The sequence below is a fragment of the Microtus oregoni genome, unplaced genomic scaffold (genome assembly GCF_018167655.1).
Source record: "Microtus oregoni isolate MIOR12 unplaced genomic scaffold, Mior012 000134F_ref0000037, whole genome shotgun sequence".
Taxonomy (NCBI): domain Eukaryota; kingdom Metazoa; phylum Chordata; class Mammalia; order Rodentia; family Cricetidae; genus Microtus; species Microtus oregoni.
The window spans coordinates 33,140-49,450 of NW_024544778.1; the positions used below are offsets into that span (position 1 = coordinate 33,140).

At 54.4% G+C, this 16,311-nt stretch overlaps 1 protein-coding gene across 6 annotated transcripts in view; it reads left to right on the forward strand.

Annotated features, from left to right (window-relative positions):
* The first annotated feature begins 315 nt into the window (after positions 1–315).
* The window catches only part of LOC121444607 (brain-specific angiogenesis inhibitor 1-associated protein 2), a 65,725-nt gene continuing 49,729 nt past the window's right edge, over positions 316–16,311 (forward strand). For all 6 annotated transcript variants that reach the window (XM_041646467.1, XM_041646468.1, XM_041646465.1 and 3 more), the window contains exons 1-2: positions 316–471; positions 15,497–15,572. In XM_041646467.1, the coding sequence (XP_041502401.1) occupies positions 418–471; positions 15,497–15,572 (130 nt within the window). In that variant the 5' untranslated portion in view covers positions 316–417. The remainder of the gene's footprint in view (positions 472–15,496; positions 15,573–16,311) is intronic.

A 16,311-nucleotide genomic window follows, 5' to 3' on the forward strand; every position in this document is an offset into this window, starting at 1 on the left:
CGGCCCCCTCAGGCTGCTCCAGGGCCTCGGCGCGCGCCGCGCCTCCGCCTCCCGGCGGCCGGCCAATCGCTGCCCGCAGCCGGCCTCCGAGTCCCGCCTCTATCCCCGCCCTGCGCCCCCGCCTCCGAAACCCACCAATGGGAAGGACGGCGCGGGAGCGGGCCCGGCGGTTACCTAGCAGCGGCTGGGTTGGGCGGGGGCGGACAGCCGGGGGCGGTGATCCGGGCGCGGCGGGGGCGGGGCCCGGGGGCGGGGTCTAAATGGGGTGGGGCCTGAGCGGCTATAAAAGCCATGGCCGCCGGGCGCTGAGCTCTGTGGTCCTGGTCTGCGCGCCTTTTCCTGTAGCTGTGTCCGTCGCCTTCCTTACTGCCGCCTGTTCTCCTTCTTTGGTCTGTGGTGTAGCCGGGACCCAGGACCATGTCGCTTTCACGCTCGGAGGAGATGCACCGGCTCACGGAAAATGTCTACAAGGTGAGTTTCCAGCGCGGCCCCGAGTGCGCCCCTGAGTCTTCAGGCCCGAGCCGGACACCGGCTCCCGGACTGCGGGTGGGGTGGGCCGATCTTCGGTTGGTCACAGGTGGCCGCGCCCGCCCAGGGTCCTTGCGCCCGCCGCGGTCCGCGCAGTCCCCGAGCACGAGTGGGCGCCCCCACCCCGACGGCGCTCGGCCCCCGCGCGCGCGTGCTCCCTCGGTACGCCTGTCTGCCCCGGCGTCCAGAGGGACCGAGCGGCGCGAAGCCTGGGCTGCTCTGCCACCCCGGAGTGAGGGGAAGAGGGAGCGGGGGCGGCGTGGGGGTTGCAGACTGCAGCGGTCCGTAGCCCTGCGCTTGCTTGGCGCGTTGGCACCGTAGGGCTCTCCTAGGCGCTGTTATGCCAGCCTCTGGGCACTTTCTCCTCAACAGGCTTTCCCTTTCCACAACTCCTTTACGGCTGTTAATGGACGTAGCCCCAAGTGGGAGGTCGAGCGCTGGCAGGTTGGATGGGTGGACAGATAATCCATCATCTTATGTAACCGCAGAGGGAGAAGACTAATTGTGTAGGAGGCTGACGCGCCTGCTTTTGCTTCTGATATGTGTTAAGAGTCGCATGCACATTCTCATCTGTGAGATGACAGTTTCTCATAGAACTGCAGAGCCTTCCTCTGGCCCCCTCGACAAGCCCCCTGCTGTCGTGTTATGTCTGTGCCTTGGGTCCAGATGGACGGGCCATTTCCCGTTTCTTCAGTATGGGTTCTCACAGTCCTGGCCCCCCACCTCCAATAACACAGCCTGGGGCTCCCTGATGGCACCAGGCCCACTGCAGTTCCCAGGGACATTTTCTTTTTTTTTTCAAGAGAGAGATCCCTGCCCTGACCGGTCCGTGGCAGTGCTCTTACAAAGCCAGGCATTATTTCAAAACTGTGTCTGAAGGGTCAGCGGAAGGCTTGCGATCAGACTCTGGTTTTTACAGGGAGCTGCTGGTTCATGGCTGAATGAGACCGTGCTCTGCTCCAGGGCAACAGTTTCTGTTTGTAGGAACCAGGCATGGCTGCGCCTTCCTAGGCAGCGGCTTGTGAAACCCCCTTAGCTGTGCTCACTCCGCTGCCGGCAGCAGACGGAAGCTTCTAGGGTGGCCCCTTAGGTGTCGGCTGGAGTCCGGGGGGCAGTTTATACTTTTAATTTATCCTTTAATAAAGGCTTTAAAGTTGTAGCTACGTGGGTCTGGAGGAATCCTGAGGGTGGGTGGAGGGGCTGAAGGAGCTCCAAAGCTGTGTTGGAACCACCAGCAAACGGGATTCAGAGCAGCCTTTGGGTTTTCTGTTTAGTATCCAAAGACTCCGTGGTGTGCTCTGTGGAAGCAAGCACATGCTGTCAGGGGAGTGAGGTTTATTAAATTATTAGTCATTAGTTCCATTACAGTTTGCTCTTTACTGCAGGGGTGAGAGAGAAGTCCTGGTCACAGTCTGCACCTCCCCATTTTTCCTGGTTCTGCACTGGAACCATTAAACAGGAACTTCCCTGTCGAGAATATGCAGGGCGTGAGGAGTAGCTTCACTCTGGAGAATCCCACAGTCCTCCTTAGTAAGACTCCTGCCTGGGCAGTCAGCCTGCACTCCCAGCTCCAGGCTTCCCCCACATGCTGCTGCGGTGGCAGAGAAACTCTCTGGGTCTTGGCCCTCCGGGCAGGCCGTCCAGCAGTGGCTGCAGGCTAGCAGGCTGGGCACTCAGGGTGGACTCCTCGTGGGTCATTTGCTGTTTGGGCAGTGGTTGGCACTCCTTCCGGGTGAACATGTGGCGTGAGATCTTCACAAGCTTTGGAGGTGTGGGCACAGGTAGGATGCAGACGTCCGAAGGACTTTCCTGCCGGGTAAGCCAGTGGCTCTCGTACCCTCTAGGGGCCCAATACTGAGTCTTTGACACCAGTGCTCAGTTCTCATGTTGTGTTTTGTTCCTCAGAACTCCACGGTGTGTGGTGGCGCTGGTACAGGTTGGGCAGCTTTGGCGTGTGGGCCAGGAGATACCCGGCCCACACAGAGGCACAGTCGGGGAAGAGCCAGAGCTGCCAGTGTGCAGCTGTAGGCTGGTCCAGCCAGTCTGCCATGCGTCTTCTCCTGGGACGTGTGGTGACTGACTCCCTGCTCGGGGCTGTTCCTGTGCTGGCAGGACCTCTTGGGAAGGCTGGGACGTGGCTCTGCTCCGTGTCACCCGCATGCAGTTCCACTGTTTGCTTTGGCCCCTGCATCACTTCAGCTGCAGTTCTGAGCGGTGTTTGCCTTGGCAGAGAGAGATGCTTGTCCTTGGCCCTGCTGATTAAGGATTCAAGAATAAAATGTACAGTTTTGATTTTCCTCCTGGAAGAACGCAGTCTTTGACCTCTTTCCTGGTGGCTCAGTTCCCTTGGGAGCTATGTCCTCGGGGAATTTCATGAAAGATGAAGGAAAGAAAAACAGGACAGCTTCATGCTGTTCACCAGGAGCTTATCCGTAGGCCTTTGGGCCCTGTGGAGAAGGGGAGCCCTAGGCAAAGAAGACCTGCCGCCCCTCCCCCCTCATGCACAGGCAACAGAAACTGGAGTCTGACTGGTGTCCACCCTGGGTGGTACCTGGATTGGGCCTAGATTTCCGGAGGCAGGGTCTTCTGCCCAGGTGAAAGAAAGTGTATCTGTGCTCTTCAGAATAAGTCAGGCTAACGCCTCAGAGCCATTTTGGGTCCCTCTGAGTGTACAGAAGTGACTTCTTTAGCAGCTTGATGACACCCTGGTGGGATGAGAAGAGAGGGTCAGATCAGCTAATTTGTTGATGTTTTCGAGACAGGGTCTCACTATGTAGCCCTGGCTGTCCTGGAACTCATATGTAGACCAGGCTGGCCTGGAACTCATAGAGATCCGCCTGCCTCTGCCTCCCCAGTGCTGGGATTAAAGGTGTGTATCGCCATGCCTGACATTTTTCTTTCCAAATTTTTATTTGTGTGCATGCATGTGTGTGTGTGTGTGCGTGTGTGTGCATGCATGTGCCGCACAGCTCCCACGTGGTGGTTAGAGGACAACTTGTGGGAGTGTGTTCTCTCCTACCAAGTGGGCTGTGGCCACGCTCTAGCTGCCAGCTGGTGGTGAGCACCCTCACCTGCTGCACCATCTCGTAGGGTTTGATGTTGGTTTTCTGAGACAAGGTTTCAGGTAGGCTAGACCTGCCTCAGCCTCACTACGCAGCTGAAGATGACCTTGAATTCCTGACTCTCCTACCTCTACCTTCCAGGTGCTAAGATTATAGGCTCGTGCTCTATGCCTGGCTAAGTTTAGTGTTTTCTCAAGGATGATAGCCCATGAGAAGCCCTGGATCCTGGGTAACCCCATGACCCTTGAGGGCGACAATCACTCCTTCAAGAACGGTGCTACATTCTCCTTTGGTTTGCAGCCTGGCAGAAGCTGCTTTTGGTATTGTGGTCCCAGGGCCGTGGGCCTAATGGTTGGAATTGTTCCCAGCGGCTGTCATCTTCTTCACATTGTGGCTATTGGCAGAAAGCTGACCTGGCCACGATGTAGCCGTCCAATGAAGGTAGCAGGTACCGAAAGGTTCCTGGAGCAGTTGAGCTGGCCACTCGTATTATGATTGGTCAGGTCTGGCAGGGAGGAGCCCCCCACCATTCCTCCTAAATCCCTCCTACTTCTCTAGAAGGATGTTTTGGGGGTCCATGGAAGTGTGGGACCATAAGCTCTCCACACACACCGAAGTGGTACTCTTCCCTTGTTTTAAGACGGGCGGGCTGGGTAGTGACCGTGAAGCAGAGTTTCTCAGACACTAACTGCCAGTGCTGTGTTCTTTCCTGTGTGCACACGTGTATTATAGGCACTTCCGGGTCTGGCCTATCAGTGGGGAGGCTGGGTCTGCTCTCACCGAGCAGACCTGTCTGGGCCTGTCCTTTGAGCACTCCCTTCAAGCGTTACCTGTCCTTGCCCACCGCCAGAATCTTAGGGATGGCAGTTCAGATCTTGTCTCCGTTTCAGTTCAGCCAGGGTGACAGAGGCACCATATTGTTTGCCGTACTGACCTCTGAGTTGACCAGCTCTGCAGCCCACGTCCCCAGGCCTTGTCCTGTAGGCCATCCAGAGTGCTAGCTTATGAAGTGCCTAGCTCATTGTTGTGTGCAGTTGGTGTTCACTGGTGGAGGTGACTGTGGTGTTCCAGTGGCATCTGGGCATCGTCATCTTCGTGTCCAGGTTGGCTTGCAAGAGTGCTTGTCTGTGCCTGCCGAGTGGTTGGTCTTTGCTGGAGTAAGTCTTTTGGGGGAAGGTTGACTTACTGTCGCAGCCCCGAGGTCACAGTGAAGGCTGGTGCCGCTCCCAGGCTGTCAACAACAGGAGGGGCTGAGTGGGTGCTGCGGGGGCTCAGGTCTTGCTGCTGTCCTGTTCTTGGGTTGCAGTTTCCGAAGGGCCAGCCCCTGAGGTCTGCACCCTGCCCTCTGGCATAGGGAAAGGGTCTTGCAGGGGAGGGCCTAGCTTCGTGAGGAGGCAAGCCACAGGGAGGCTGAGGGACAGCCCATCTTCTCGCTGATGAGCAAATGTTAGCCCTGCTCTAGAAAGCTAGGTGTCACGGCAGGAGCAGGGAAGGTGTCTCTGCTTAGCCCCTCATGGTCCCCTTTGTGCTAAATATCCTGGACCAGCATTGCCTGTGGCTGTCATTGTGCCGATACCCGGACAGTTGATTGCTGCTGACTAGGTCTGATTCCTGTGCTGGGTCTCAGTTCCCGGTGCTCATACCCAGGGCCTCCCATGCTGCCTTCCTGTCCTGGTCTTCTGCTGAGGCCTCGAGGTAGAGAAGCTTCACTTCCCTGAAAGGCCTGTGCTCAGGGCACCTGGGCAACTGTCAGCTTACCCCGTTTAGCACAGCATTACACGGTACTGTGTTGTGTTCCCTGCCTGCGCCTGGAATAATTACCAACGGGCGTGGACCATTGGCACCTTCCTCCAACCCCTGCCACCCCCTGCTCTGAGTCATCCCCAGCCCAATTGTGTAAGTACAGCTGCATGATGACTGGAGGAGCCTCAACCTGGGGTGGCAGAGAGGTCGAGGGGTACAGCTGCATCCCTGAACCACATGCTAGGAAGCTTCAGCCTGCAGGTCCAGGGGGAGGCTGGCATAGCTAGTCTGAACCACTCCTAAATCCTCCTGCCCGTGCTGTGCACTCGCAAGGCCCAGGCTTGGAAACTCAGGACCCCTTTATCCCTGTGACCAGGGTGACTTATCTCCCTGATATATCCCCAGGGCCCTGGCTGGGTTCTGATGGGAACCCAACAGCAGTTAGGTCTGAGTAAATTTTATTTCTAGGTTCTGAAGAGGTGACATTGGAGCTACCATCTGCCCACACTCAGGGACAGCTCTTCAGCCCTTGGCCTGAGGAGCTTGGGCCCAGCATGTGCCGTTTCCCTGGAGGTGATGACCCAGGTGTGTGGCTGGCAAGACAGGTCAGAACGTTAGCAGCAAAAGTTTTGTCCTGCTGGGTCCTGGAGTCCCTTGAGGTTGCTCCCTTGCCAGAGAGATGAGGAAGTAGAGGGTGGGAAGGGGCAGAGTGGCCAGGGTGGCGTGGAGATGGTGAAGAAGCGGGACATTAGCTGATGGTTTCCAAGGAATCACCTTGAGAACCTGGGGCAAGCCCAGGCTTTGCGTCTGTGTGGGTATCCTGCAGCTGAGCTGCTGCCGGCATTGACAAGAACCCCTTTCTGCCTGCAGCCCACCTTCCAGGCCTAGCTCAGCTCTTCTCTGCCTGCTCCACAGTGGGCTGCCATAAAACGGTGTCTAGTCCTGTGTGACCTGGGCTGTGGCATGAACACTAGGATAATCCTAGGGTCCGTGGATGCTCCAGAGCCCGGTGGAGCCAGTCTTGATGTCCTAGCCTGAGGTGAAGGCCCTGAATCCCATGCCCTCTGGTGGAAAAGGGTGTGAGAAGTTCCACAGAGAATACCCTCTGGTCTAGATACAGGAGACCCCTGAGCAAGCGAGAACATTCTCCTCTGGCTTGGGAATTATTTACTGCAGTGACTGTGTGTGTGTGTGTGTGTGTGTGAGAGAGAGAGAGAGAGAGAGACAGAGACAGAGAGAGAGACAGAGAGAGAGACAGAGAGACAGAGAGAGACAGAGAGACAGACAGACAGAGAGACAGAGACAGACAGAGACAGAGAGACAGAGGGTCTCAGTCTGTATGTCAGGCTAGCACGTCCTACCTCTGCCTGCCTGGGCCTGGGCCACCACTTGGGCCCTGCAGCAGTTCCTTTAGGATTATGTAGGGGCTGAGTATAGAACTCAGAGGCAGATCATTTTCCTAGCATGCTCCAGACCCCACACAGTGCTGGGGGTGGAGGGGTCGGGGAGCTGAACACAGAGATCCACACCCATAATCCCAGTGTTTGGGAGACCAAGGCAGGAGATTCCTGTGAGTTTGAGGCCTGTCTAGGCTACATAATGAGTCCCAAGTCAGCCAGGCTACAGAGTGAGACCCTGCCTCAAAAACAAAACAAAACAAAAACAAAAAACAAACAAACAAACAAAAAAACCCACAACCTGGATGGGGTGTAAATATTAGATTTTTTAATGTTAAGAATTCTCCAAAACTTACTTGCATTTGAGATCAGACCCTTCTGAGCTGCATTTTAGCTTGGGGGTGTCATCATCTGAGGGTCCCCAACACTCACTCCTCAACATTCAGGGGTACTGATAAAACACTTTTGGGGTGGCTCTGGGATTCTCTTTCAAGCTTCCAAGGTGCTACCATTTCTGTTGCTGGTTACTTTCTAGTGTCCAGCCAGCAACTAGGCCTCCTCCTCCTCTTCATGATCTTGGAGCGGCTCGTAGGCTGAGACACGCTCATAGCAGGGGAACGTCAAAGAGGAGTGTGCCGAGTAACCCCCAGCTGCCCCAGCTGCCACGGGTGACGGAACAGTGCCCGTGGAATGGAATGGGATGTTGGGAGGCAGGCGCCCCACCCACAGGAGCCTTAGTCTTCCTGGACCCTCGTCAGGCCAGGTAGAGCCTGCTCCTAACTGTGTAAGCATACGACTACTTACCGCTGGGCTTTTATACTGCGGGAAAGGGAGCTGCAGGCAGAGGTGCCTGGAATGGACCAAACCCCGGTCCCTCTGCACCCTCCCTCTGCGCCCTCCACCCTTCTTCGTCTTTTATAGAGGCTTATGGAGCCTGGCTCTACCCTGGGTGACCATGTCAGGTAGGTGAGGCCTGGTGTCCATCTTTACCCTTGGTAGACCCATCCTGCCCTGGGACTGGAATCTTGGGCTTTGATGACCAGGGTACAGGTATTGGAGTCTTGGGCTGTGGTCAGGCCTGAGTCCCAGCCCTGCTTCAGGAGAGGGCCAGGTGTGTCACCACTCGGTCCTGTGGCTCTGGGCTGTGGAGGCCTCAGCTTTACTGTCTGTGGACTGTCTTGGGTGCCTTCTACTGTTCCCCAGACACAGCTCTCAGAGTCTCATATGCATGCCTGCTGTGTGAGGGAGCATCCCTGGGGTTAGGGTTAGGGCAGCGCTCTTTAACTGGTAGGAGACTGAGCTGGGCTTCAGACTAGACCAGACTTGGGCTCTGGTATCTCAGGAGGTCCTCCACTCCTGTGACCCCACCTTATCACTGCCCACCAGGACCGTCATCCCATGGGACAGAAGGTTTCTCAGAGCTCTGTCGGGGCTTCAGGCAAGGGTGTCAAGCTGATACCTGGGCACCAATGGTCCTGCAATCCTGTCTGTAGCAGCATCTGTCAGGCCTGATCTGAGGGACAGTTCCAAGGGGGTCTGGCTCCAGTGAATCTGGTCCTCGGCCAGCATACTCAAGGGAGAGATGGGCCAGCGAGTGGCCTTGTGTGTTCTCAGACCTCTTCTGTCATCTGAAGTAATGGGAAGACTGACTCCAGCCCCGCCATGCTGGATGTGGGAGTGACCCAGCACTGGCCGGCTCGGTTCTGAAATTGATGACCTGAGCCCAGCAATGGTCCTCAGATAGCCCTAGGAGATGAGACCTCTCCCTGGCCAGCAGACGGACCTGGCTTCCCTGTGTCTTCATATGCCCCCCCCCCCCCCCGCCGTATCTGTATCATGGTCCTTTCTGTAAAGACACCGGCCAGACTGGCCTAGAGCCCTCACTAGGGACCGAGTTTCACCTTAGTGACCTCTTGAAAGACGGTTCAAATTCAGACAGTGGGGCCTAGAGGACAGGCTTAGCGCATGCAGCCATGGCAACATCTGCCTCACAGCTGGAGGGAGTGCCATCGGAGGCTGGCTGTCTCAATCATGGTGACCTGTCTTTCTAGGCTAATTGTATTTCTTGTTCCTGCCAATTTAAGCAAATTGAGGTCCTCAGCTTATGTCACTGAGTCCCCAGGGTATCATGTTGTGATGTCATTATACAGGACCCAATCAGGAATTTGGATCCAGGAACCTGGCATGGTGGTGAATGCTTTTAATTCTAATACTAGGGAGGAAGAGGCAGGAGTAGGATCTATGTAAGTTCAAGACCAGCCTGCTCTATGTAGCAAGTTCAAGGACAACCAGGGCTATGTAGAGAGACCCTGTGAAAAAGCAAAACAAAACAGGAGTTTGGTTTCAGTTTAATAGTTTGCATGTCTCTCCCTACACTAGCCGCCCGTCTTCCTGAGGATAAAGTCTGTGACCCAGACCAGAGTAACCGACTTCGGGAGCTGTCTGTTGGGAAGCTGTGCCTTTGTGGAGGTTGGCATGAGCAGACATTCCTGTCACAGACAGGAAAGACACGGTTAAGCTGTTTGGTCTCACGTCCAGGCTGCTGGAATGATGGGTGTTGACCAGTTCCTGTAGCGGTGGCTGTCACACAGGGGCAGATGGTACGGATCTGGCTTTTGGATTTCCTCAGGCCTGTTGACCAAGCCCCTCTAGCAAAGCTGACCAAGGGTTTCTTTTCATAGGGCCTAGGCGAGGTGCAAGGCTCTGGTGTGGCTTTTGCCTTTGGGAGCCCTAGCCTTAGGAATCTTGTGCAGGAGAGGTCAGTCCTAGAGTACCCAGCAGCTTCCAGAGTCTCCAGAAACAAGCTGGGAAAGAGGGGTTCAGATGTCAGAGATCTCTGAAAGGAGAGAGCAGCTTGGAACAGCTGTGCTCACCTCTTACCAACTCTCAGCAGGAGAGTAGCTTGGAAGCTCTGGGCCCAGTGAGCTCAGACTGTAGGACTCAGTGGTCCTTCTCAGGGCTGTAAGGCCTGCTAAAAGCAGGCTGAGTGTTGTTTGTGCCTGTCCTCAGCCAAGTGTTTGCTGCCGTCTCAGGGGGTCGTTCCTGGGGGACAGTTGGGGCGAGAGGAAGAAGGCCTTCTGGCTCTCCCTGATGCGAGGCCACCGTTCCTATCACACTCTAACACCCTACCAAAGACAGAGTCTCTTTTTTAATTTTGGCAGCTCCTCCAGGGGAACCTGTTGTGTGACATCTGGGTCCCCTTGCAGCTCCTGAAAGGTCCTGGGGTCTGTCCCTCTCTTCTGATGCTTGCCCACCGATGAAGCGCGAATCCTGATTAGTCTTAACAAGAGGGTGAAAGCTGAAAGATCAGAGAAGCAGAACAGCCAGCACCAGAGACTTCTTACCTCTACAAGTACTTAGACTGAATGGAGGAGACCCCGTCTCTACGAATCCTCAGCCTGAATGGGGAGAGTCCAGTCCTCAGCCCGAATGGTTCCAAGTCCTGTTTCCACCCACCTTATATTCCTGTCTCCACCTCCCTAGTGCTGGGATCAAAGGTGTGTGCCACCACTGCCTGGCCTCTATGGTTAACTGGTGGCTTGTGCTCTGATCTCCAGGCAAGCTTTATTTGTCAAAAAATAAACAAAATCTACATCTCCCCCTTTTTGTCTAAACAAAAAGCAAGGGTTTTAACTAACCCAGAAAAACGATATATAATAAGTACAATAACTATATACAAATATATAGGCAATAATTACATTAGCAATGTCTAGTCGATTTGTATTTGACAAATTCAGAGAAATTATTCCATTATCTATCCTGTCTTGGTGAGTCTGAAGTGTTGTACCTAATCCACTGTTTATCCTAACTTGCATTACCAACCCCAAACTATCTTTTTATGTCTGTCAACCTTATATACTTTACACCTCTTTTGTGAGTTTCTTTTCTGAATTTGTTAACAAGTAAAAATATAACTATAAAGTCTTCAACTCCATCAGAGACCTGAGAAGGAAATAATATTACCTGAATAATCAGGAAGTGCAGAGCAAACAACTTCCAAAAATAAGAAATGACAGACATCTGGCTGCCTGGACAGTCACCCAAGGTTCTTCTGCCTACAGACCTAGAATATCTGGCAGACTTTTCTGTGAAGCAGGATATTTGAAGGGCTGTCCCACCTTGTCTTGGCAAAGTCCAGCAGTCCTTTCTTTTCTGTCCTGCCTGTCCATTAGGAGTGCATACTGTCAGCAGTCAAGGCAAAGGCAGTTTCTTGCCCAGTGGCTAATTTTTGCCACAAAGAAAATTAACTCCATATGGAGTTTCTTTGATACCCACCATCTTCTCTGAAGTAAATCGGTGCTGCCAGGAGCAGAGATGTCTCATTGTCGTTAAAAAAAAAAAGAAGAAGAACCAGTGTTCTTACAATATCTTAAATACCATATTCTGTAGATATCTGAAGTGTTTGAAGACTACCTGTCTATCTATAATATATCTCTTTGACCCTGAAGCACCCTAGGGAACTGAAGCTGGCCCTGTGGTTCTGGTAGAATCACTGCTCCCTGAGGAGCAAGGAATCCAGCCCTCTGCTCTGGAACAGTCCTGGCTTCTCTTCCTGCCTCACATGTCCACATCCTGCCGAGGAGACCCTGTGTGCACATGAGTGTTCTCTCTCTCTCTGTATCTCTATTTCTTCTTCTCCTGCCCAGAATGGAGAATGTTTCGGCCACAGCAAACTTCCTTCTGCCTTGGACAGGGCACACTGTTTAGAAGTGAGGCATGTAGGCAGGTGGCCTCTGCTTGGGCTGCCCCGCTCCTGTGTCCGAGACTCCTGTCCCACTTCATGCTCCCTTTCTAGAAGACCTGTTTCCTTCTAGGAACCTGTGTCTTTTTTAAAATCTAAAATAATATATAAATATTTCTACCTTTTTTGACTCTAACTAAGAGAGGCACAGCCCAGGGCCAAGCCTCTGTGCTCGCTGAATACCTGGTGTTGATTTTATTCCCTGGATATGTGACGTCCTAGGCAGGTCTTGCTGGGTCAACCTGCACTGGAGCTACGGGTGTGTGGGGTTCCCTCTCTCCTGGGTAGTGCCTTGGACTGCAGAGCAGATGCCTGCCTTTCTAGTGAGTTAGCTGGGCCTGAGCAGTTTGTAGCGACACACACCTGTAGTCCAGCTCTCAAGAGGCAGAGACGGGGTGAGCTCTCAGTTCCAGGCCGACCTGGACTAATAAGATAAAAAATTCCAATGCCAGGCAGTGGTGGTGCACGCCTTTGATCCCAGCACTGGGGAGGCACAGGCAGGTGGATCTCTGTGAGCTTGAGGCTACCCTGGTCTGCAAAGCAAGTTCCAGGATAAACTAGGGCTGTTACACAGGGAAACCCTGTCTTCAAAAACCAAAAAAAGTTCCAGGCCAGGTAGGGCTACATGATGAAAACTTTTCTTTAAAGAGAGCAGGGGCAAGGCTGTAGTGACCACAGGACACCCTGCCTGTGAAGGGCCAGTGTAAGTTTAGCTGGAGGGCTGATGCTCTTTCGGTGGGCTTCCTGAGGCCCCGGTTCTGTAGGATGTCTCTTGTGGGTTGGCAGGTACTCCAGAGCCTTATGTGGTGTGTGGAAGGTGTTGCTAATAAATACTGATTGAGCAGGTGAATAAGTAAAAGAATTGTGGTTCTAAATATAGTTCCTGGTCCAGGAAAGCTACCCAAGGAGCCTCTGCACAGCCATGGCCTATTTTGGAGCAGGCAGGTCACTGGCATGGGCTTTGAAGGTACTTGTTTATTGAGTAGGATTCTGTCTTGCCGAGAGAGAGAGAGAGAGAGAGAGAGAGAGAGAGAGAGAGAGAGGAGAGAGAGAGAGCGTGCACCTGAGACTTGCCTCTGGGCCACCCAGCCCTGTGCTTGGAGTCCTGGCTTCAGGCTTTCATGAATGGGAGGTTCTTCCTTCCTGGGAATCTTGAGTTTGTTTATTTTTGCAAGATCAAAACTTGCAGCTTCTGCTTTTCTCTTTTGTGCCCCATGTTGTTGATAAGGAAGATGATCTCTTCTCCCTTTGAGTGCTGCACTTAGCACCTTCACAGTCCCAGGCAGGAGCTGGTTCTCCCAGCCAGGCGGGGAGCTGGATGAGGAGGGGCAGGACCCGCCGCCAGGCATGGCGCACCGCGTCAGAATGACTTCTGCATGAACCCTTGAACAATGAGATGGACTTGGGCTCAGAGGGACCCTGACACACACCAGTGTATGTGTGCACCTGTATACACACACTCTGGATGAATTCCCCCCTTGGTGAGCCACTGGATTTCTTTTTTTTTTTTTTTTTTTTTTTTTTTTTTTTGGTTTTTCGAGACAGGGTTTCTCTGTGGCTTTGGAGCCTGTCCTGGAACTAGCTCTTGTAGACCAGGCTGGTCTCGAACTCACAGAGATCCGCCTGCCTCTGCCTCCCGAGTGCTGGGATTAAAGGCGTGCGCCACCACCGCCCGGTGCCACTGGATTTCTTTTTTTTTTTTTTGGTTTTTCGAGACAGGGTTTCTCTGTGTCTTTGGAGCCTGTCCTGGAACTAGCTCTTGTAGACCAGGCTGGTCTCGAACTCACAGAGATCCGCCTGCCTCTGCCTCCCGAGTGCTGGGATTAAAGGCGTGCGCCACCACCGCCCGGCTCCACTGGATTTCTTAAGGTAGCTGAAAGTCAAGTGACCCAAAGAAAGGTTATGACATTGGCCAGGAGCCTGGAAATAAGCCTCCTTCAGCGCAGGCCCACTTTTCCAGGCAGGGCAGGTGTTGCTATGTAGACCTGGAAAGAAACTGGCCCTCCCTCAGGGTGCCAGCCCAATGGCATTCAAGTCCCTGCCACTGCCTCCAGGCCAAGACAGCAGTACCAGTGTGTCCCCAGCTGACTGCCTGCTCTGGAGCAGGTGGAGGCTGTGGCCATGCCTAGGTGTCCCCGCTGGCATTTCACCACCCACACCGGCCAGCTAACTCCCTCTTACATTCCTCCTGCATGAGCTCAGCAGCACTGAGGAAGTGAAACCTTCCGGCTGCCCTCTCTGTCAGAAGACACAACAGGTGCCTCCACGGGCTGCTCTCCTTGGCCTTGGGTGGTTTCTGGGTGTTACTGGGGCTCACAGGACTGATCTGGACTGAGCCTCCTCGTCCTGCCAGGATCCTCAAGGGTCCTAGGTCCAAGCTCTTGGGTCTACTCTAGACTTAGCATCTCCAGCATCTTGCTCATGTCATGTTCCTGTCTGGTTCTCAGGCCCTCTTTGGATTGCACCCTACCCAAGATGCATCCAGTCCCACCTTAATGTCCTGTCCCCATGTCTGCCTCTCTGGTCTCCCCATTCAAGTCCCAACTGTCCTCGGTCACTGCCTGGTGTACAGAACACAGGAATCCAGTCCTGGCAGGAGCCTCCTTCCTCCCTTCCTAGTCAGAGGGTTAAGCAGCAGGGAGGCTCCTAGCCACTTCCTCTTTGACCCTTGACTAAAATCTGCAACCAGGGCCTTCCTAGTGTATCCAGCATGGCCCTGCTCAGATCCTCCCAGCTTCCTGTCCTGTCTTAGAGATGTAGCTACACTCACTTCCTCTCCTCTTAGCCCTGAGCCCTTACTGCACATCTTGGTTTGGCCTGGGGCGTTTTCACTGCCCTCACCTGCCTGCCTCCTCTTCGTCCTGACAGTCTGCCCTCCTGTGCCATCTGCTGGGCCCCTTCTGCCTTCACCCCCTGGTTGCTGAGTGGTCGTGCATGTGGCTTCTGGTCTAGCATGCAGAGGTGGCTGAGAAGGCCACCGACTCTGTGGATCTGGCTGAGAAGTGTGGCTGTTGAGGTTCCTGTGGGCGAGGAGCCCTCCTGGAGGGGCAGGGTGGGTGGTGGCAGCTTAGAACTGGAGCCCTCCTTTCCCCAAGAGTGGGGGAGGGTCTCAATGCCTCTTGGTGAGGGTATCCTGCCGTACCTCAGGGCAGCCAGTGCAGAATGTGTCCAGTGCTGGGTGTTTTGGAGCCCGCACGGGCCCTGGTGTCCTCAAATGTCCTTGTTTGTCATGTTGGTTCTTTACGGGGGTCACAGGTTGGCCTGAGTTGGTGTAAAGCCAGGTGGCGTCCCTTCCTGTTATCCTCAGGAAGCGTGGGCTCCCAGCGTGGCACCCTCCCCGTGGCTTAGGATAGGGTCTGGTGAGGTTTTCTTTCAAAGTTCCTCCTGGGGTCCTCCCTTGACTGGCGTAGGCTGTTGACAGTTTATGGGTATTCCACTAGTAGGATTCTCATTTGGCTGTTGTTTGTGTGCGCCTGTTTCTATGCCGTGTAATTAAAACATTTATTTGGCCTTCACAATGAAAATCTAATTTCTTGAGTCTAAGAACTGCCGATATTGGCACGGGACTGCAGTCCGTCGGGCAAGCAGATCCGGAGCCTGTTGGATTATTCATAGTACGGTCTTTGTAAATCAGGCTGTACGCGGCTCTAATCAGAGCTGATGCTGGTAATTGGTGTATTGAGTTAGGGTGGTGGCATGGGGGGCGTCGCTGAACATTTGTGTGTGGCCGACGGGTGGCTTCCCACGGCTGACTCAGCCCCGCCAGCTGAGTACTGGCGCCTCGGAAGCCATGCCTGTGAGTGCCGCCTGTGCCATGTGGCCCTGCAAAGACCCCTTGTTGCTCTGCAGACAGCTCTCTCTGCAGCAGGCCCCTGCCCGCCCCAGGGTGCAGTGTTCACAGTGGGCAGAGCTGTGGCTTCGACTTGGGGAGATGGGGCAGCGTTTCTGGATCCCATCCAGGCCGAGCCCTCCCAGCTATGGGTGGATGGCGGTGAGGTAACGTTGCTCTCTCTGTTCATTTCCAGACCATCATGGAGCAGTTCAACCCCAGCCTCCGCAACTTCATCGCCATGGGGAAGAACTACGAGAAAGCACTGGCAGGTATAGCTGGCCCCTGGGTCTGAGGCTAGTGCCCTCACTCTGGTCTCCTCTGGGGACTGGTGCGGCGGTGCTGGACCCATGGCTCCCAGGTTCTTCAACACCGTCCACCCCCAGCTCTTGGAGGGAGGGGACTTTGAAACCCACCATTGGTCCTAGCATGCATCAAGAGAGTCACTCTTCCTGGGCCTGACCCTGTGGTCACTGTACCTGTGAAGGCAAGGCTGCGGCAGCCCCCCATCATGTAAAGCATATGCACCATATCCTCTCTCCTACAGCTTCATCGTGCTGTGGCCCCACGTGTGGGATAAGCCCCTTGCTCAGTCACAGGTTTCAAGTTCAAGGCAGCAGATAGAGCTATGTTTAGTGAGCGGGGTCTTGTTTTGCGCCCTGAAGCCGGTGGTCACTTGAGAACTTGATCCTGGTCACACTGTCCGGCTGGAACTGTCAAGCCACCATTGTCCCCTCCTTCTTGCCTTACCCAGTGTGGGAACAAGGACTTTCCCACCGTAGTCAAACAGTCCTGCCAAGTGGCCCCTGTACCGAGTCCTCCCAGGGAACCTGGTCTATTCTATTGTTGGTAGAATAGCTCCGAGGAGGGCTGACCCTATAGTAGGACCATGGCAACAGTCTCCCACATATCCCCAGCCATCACTGAGGCCACGTCAAGGCGAGGTGTGGGAGGAGACCATCCCGTGATCCTGGTCCATTGGAACTCACAGCACAGGCCCAAAGTCCTGAG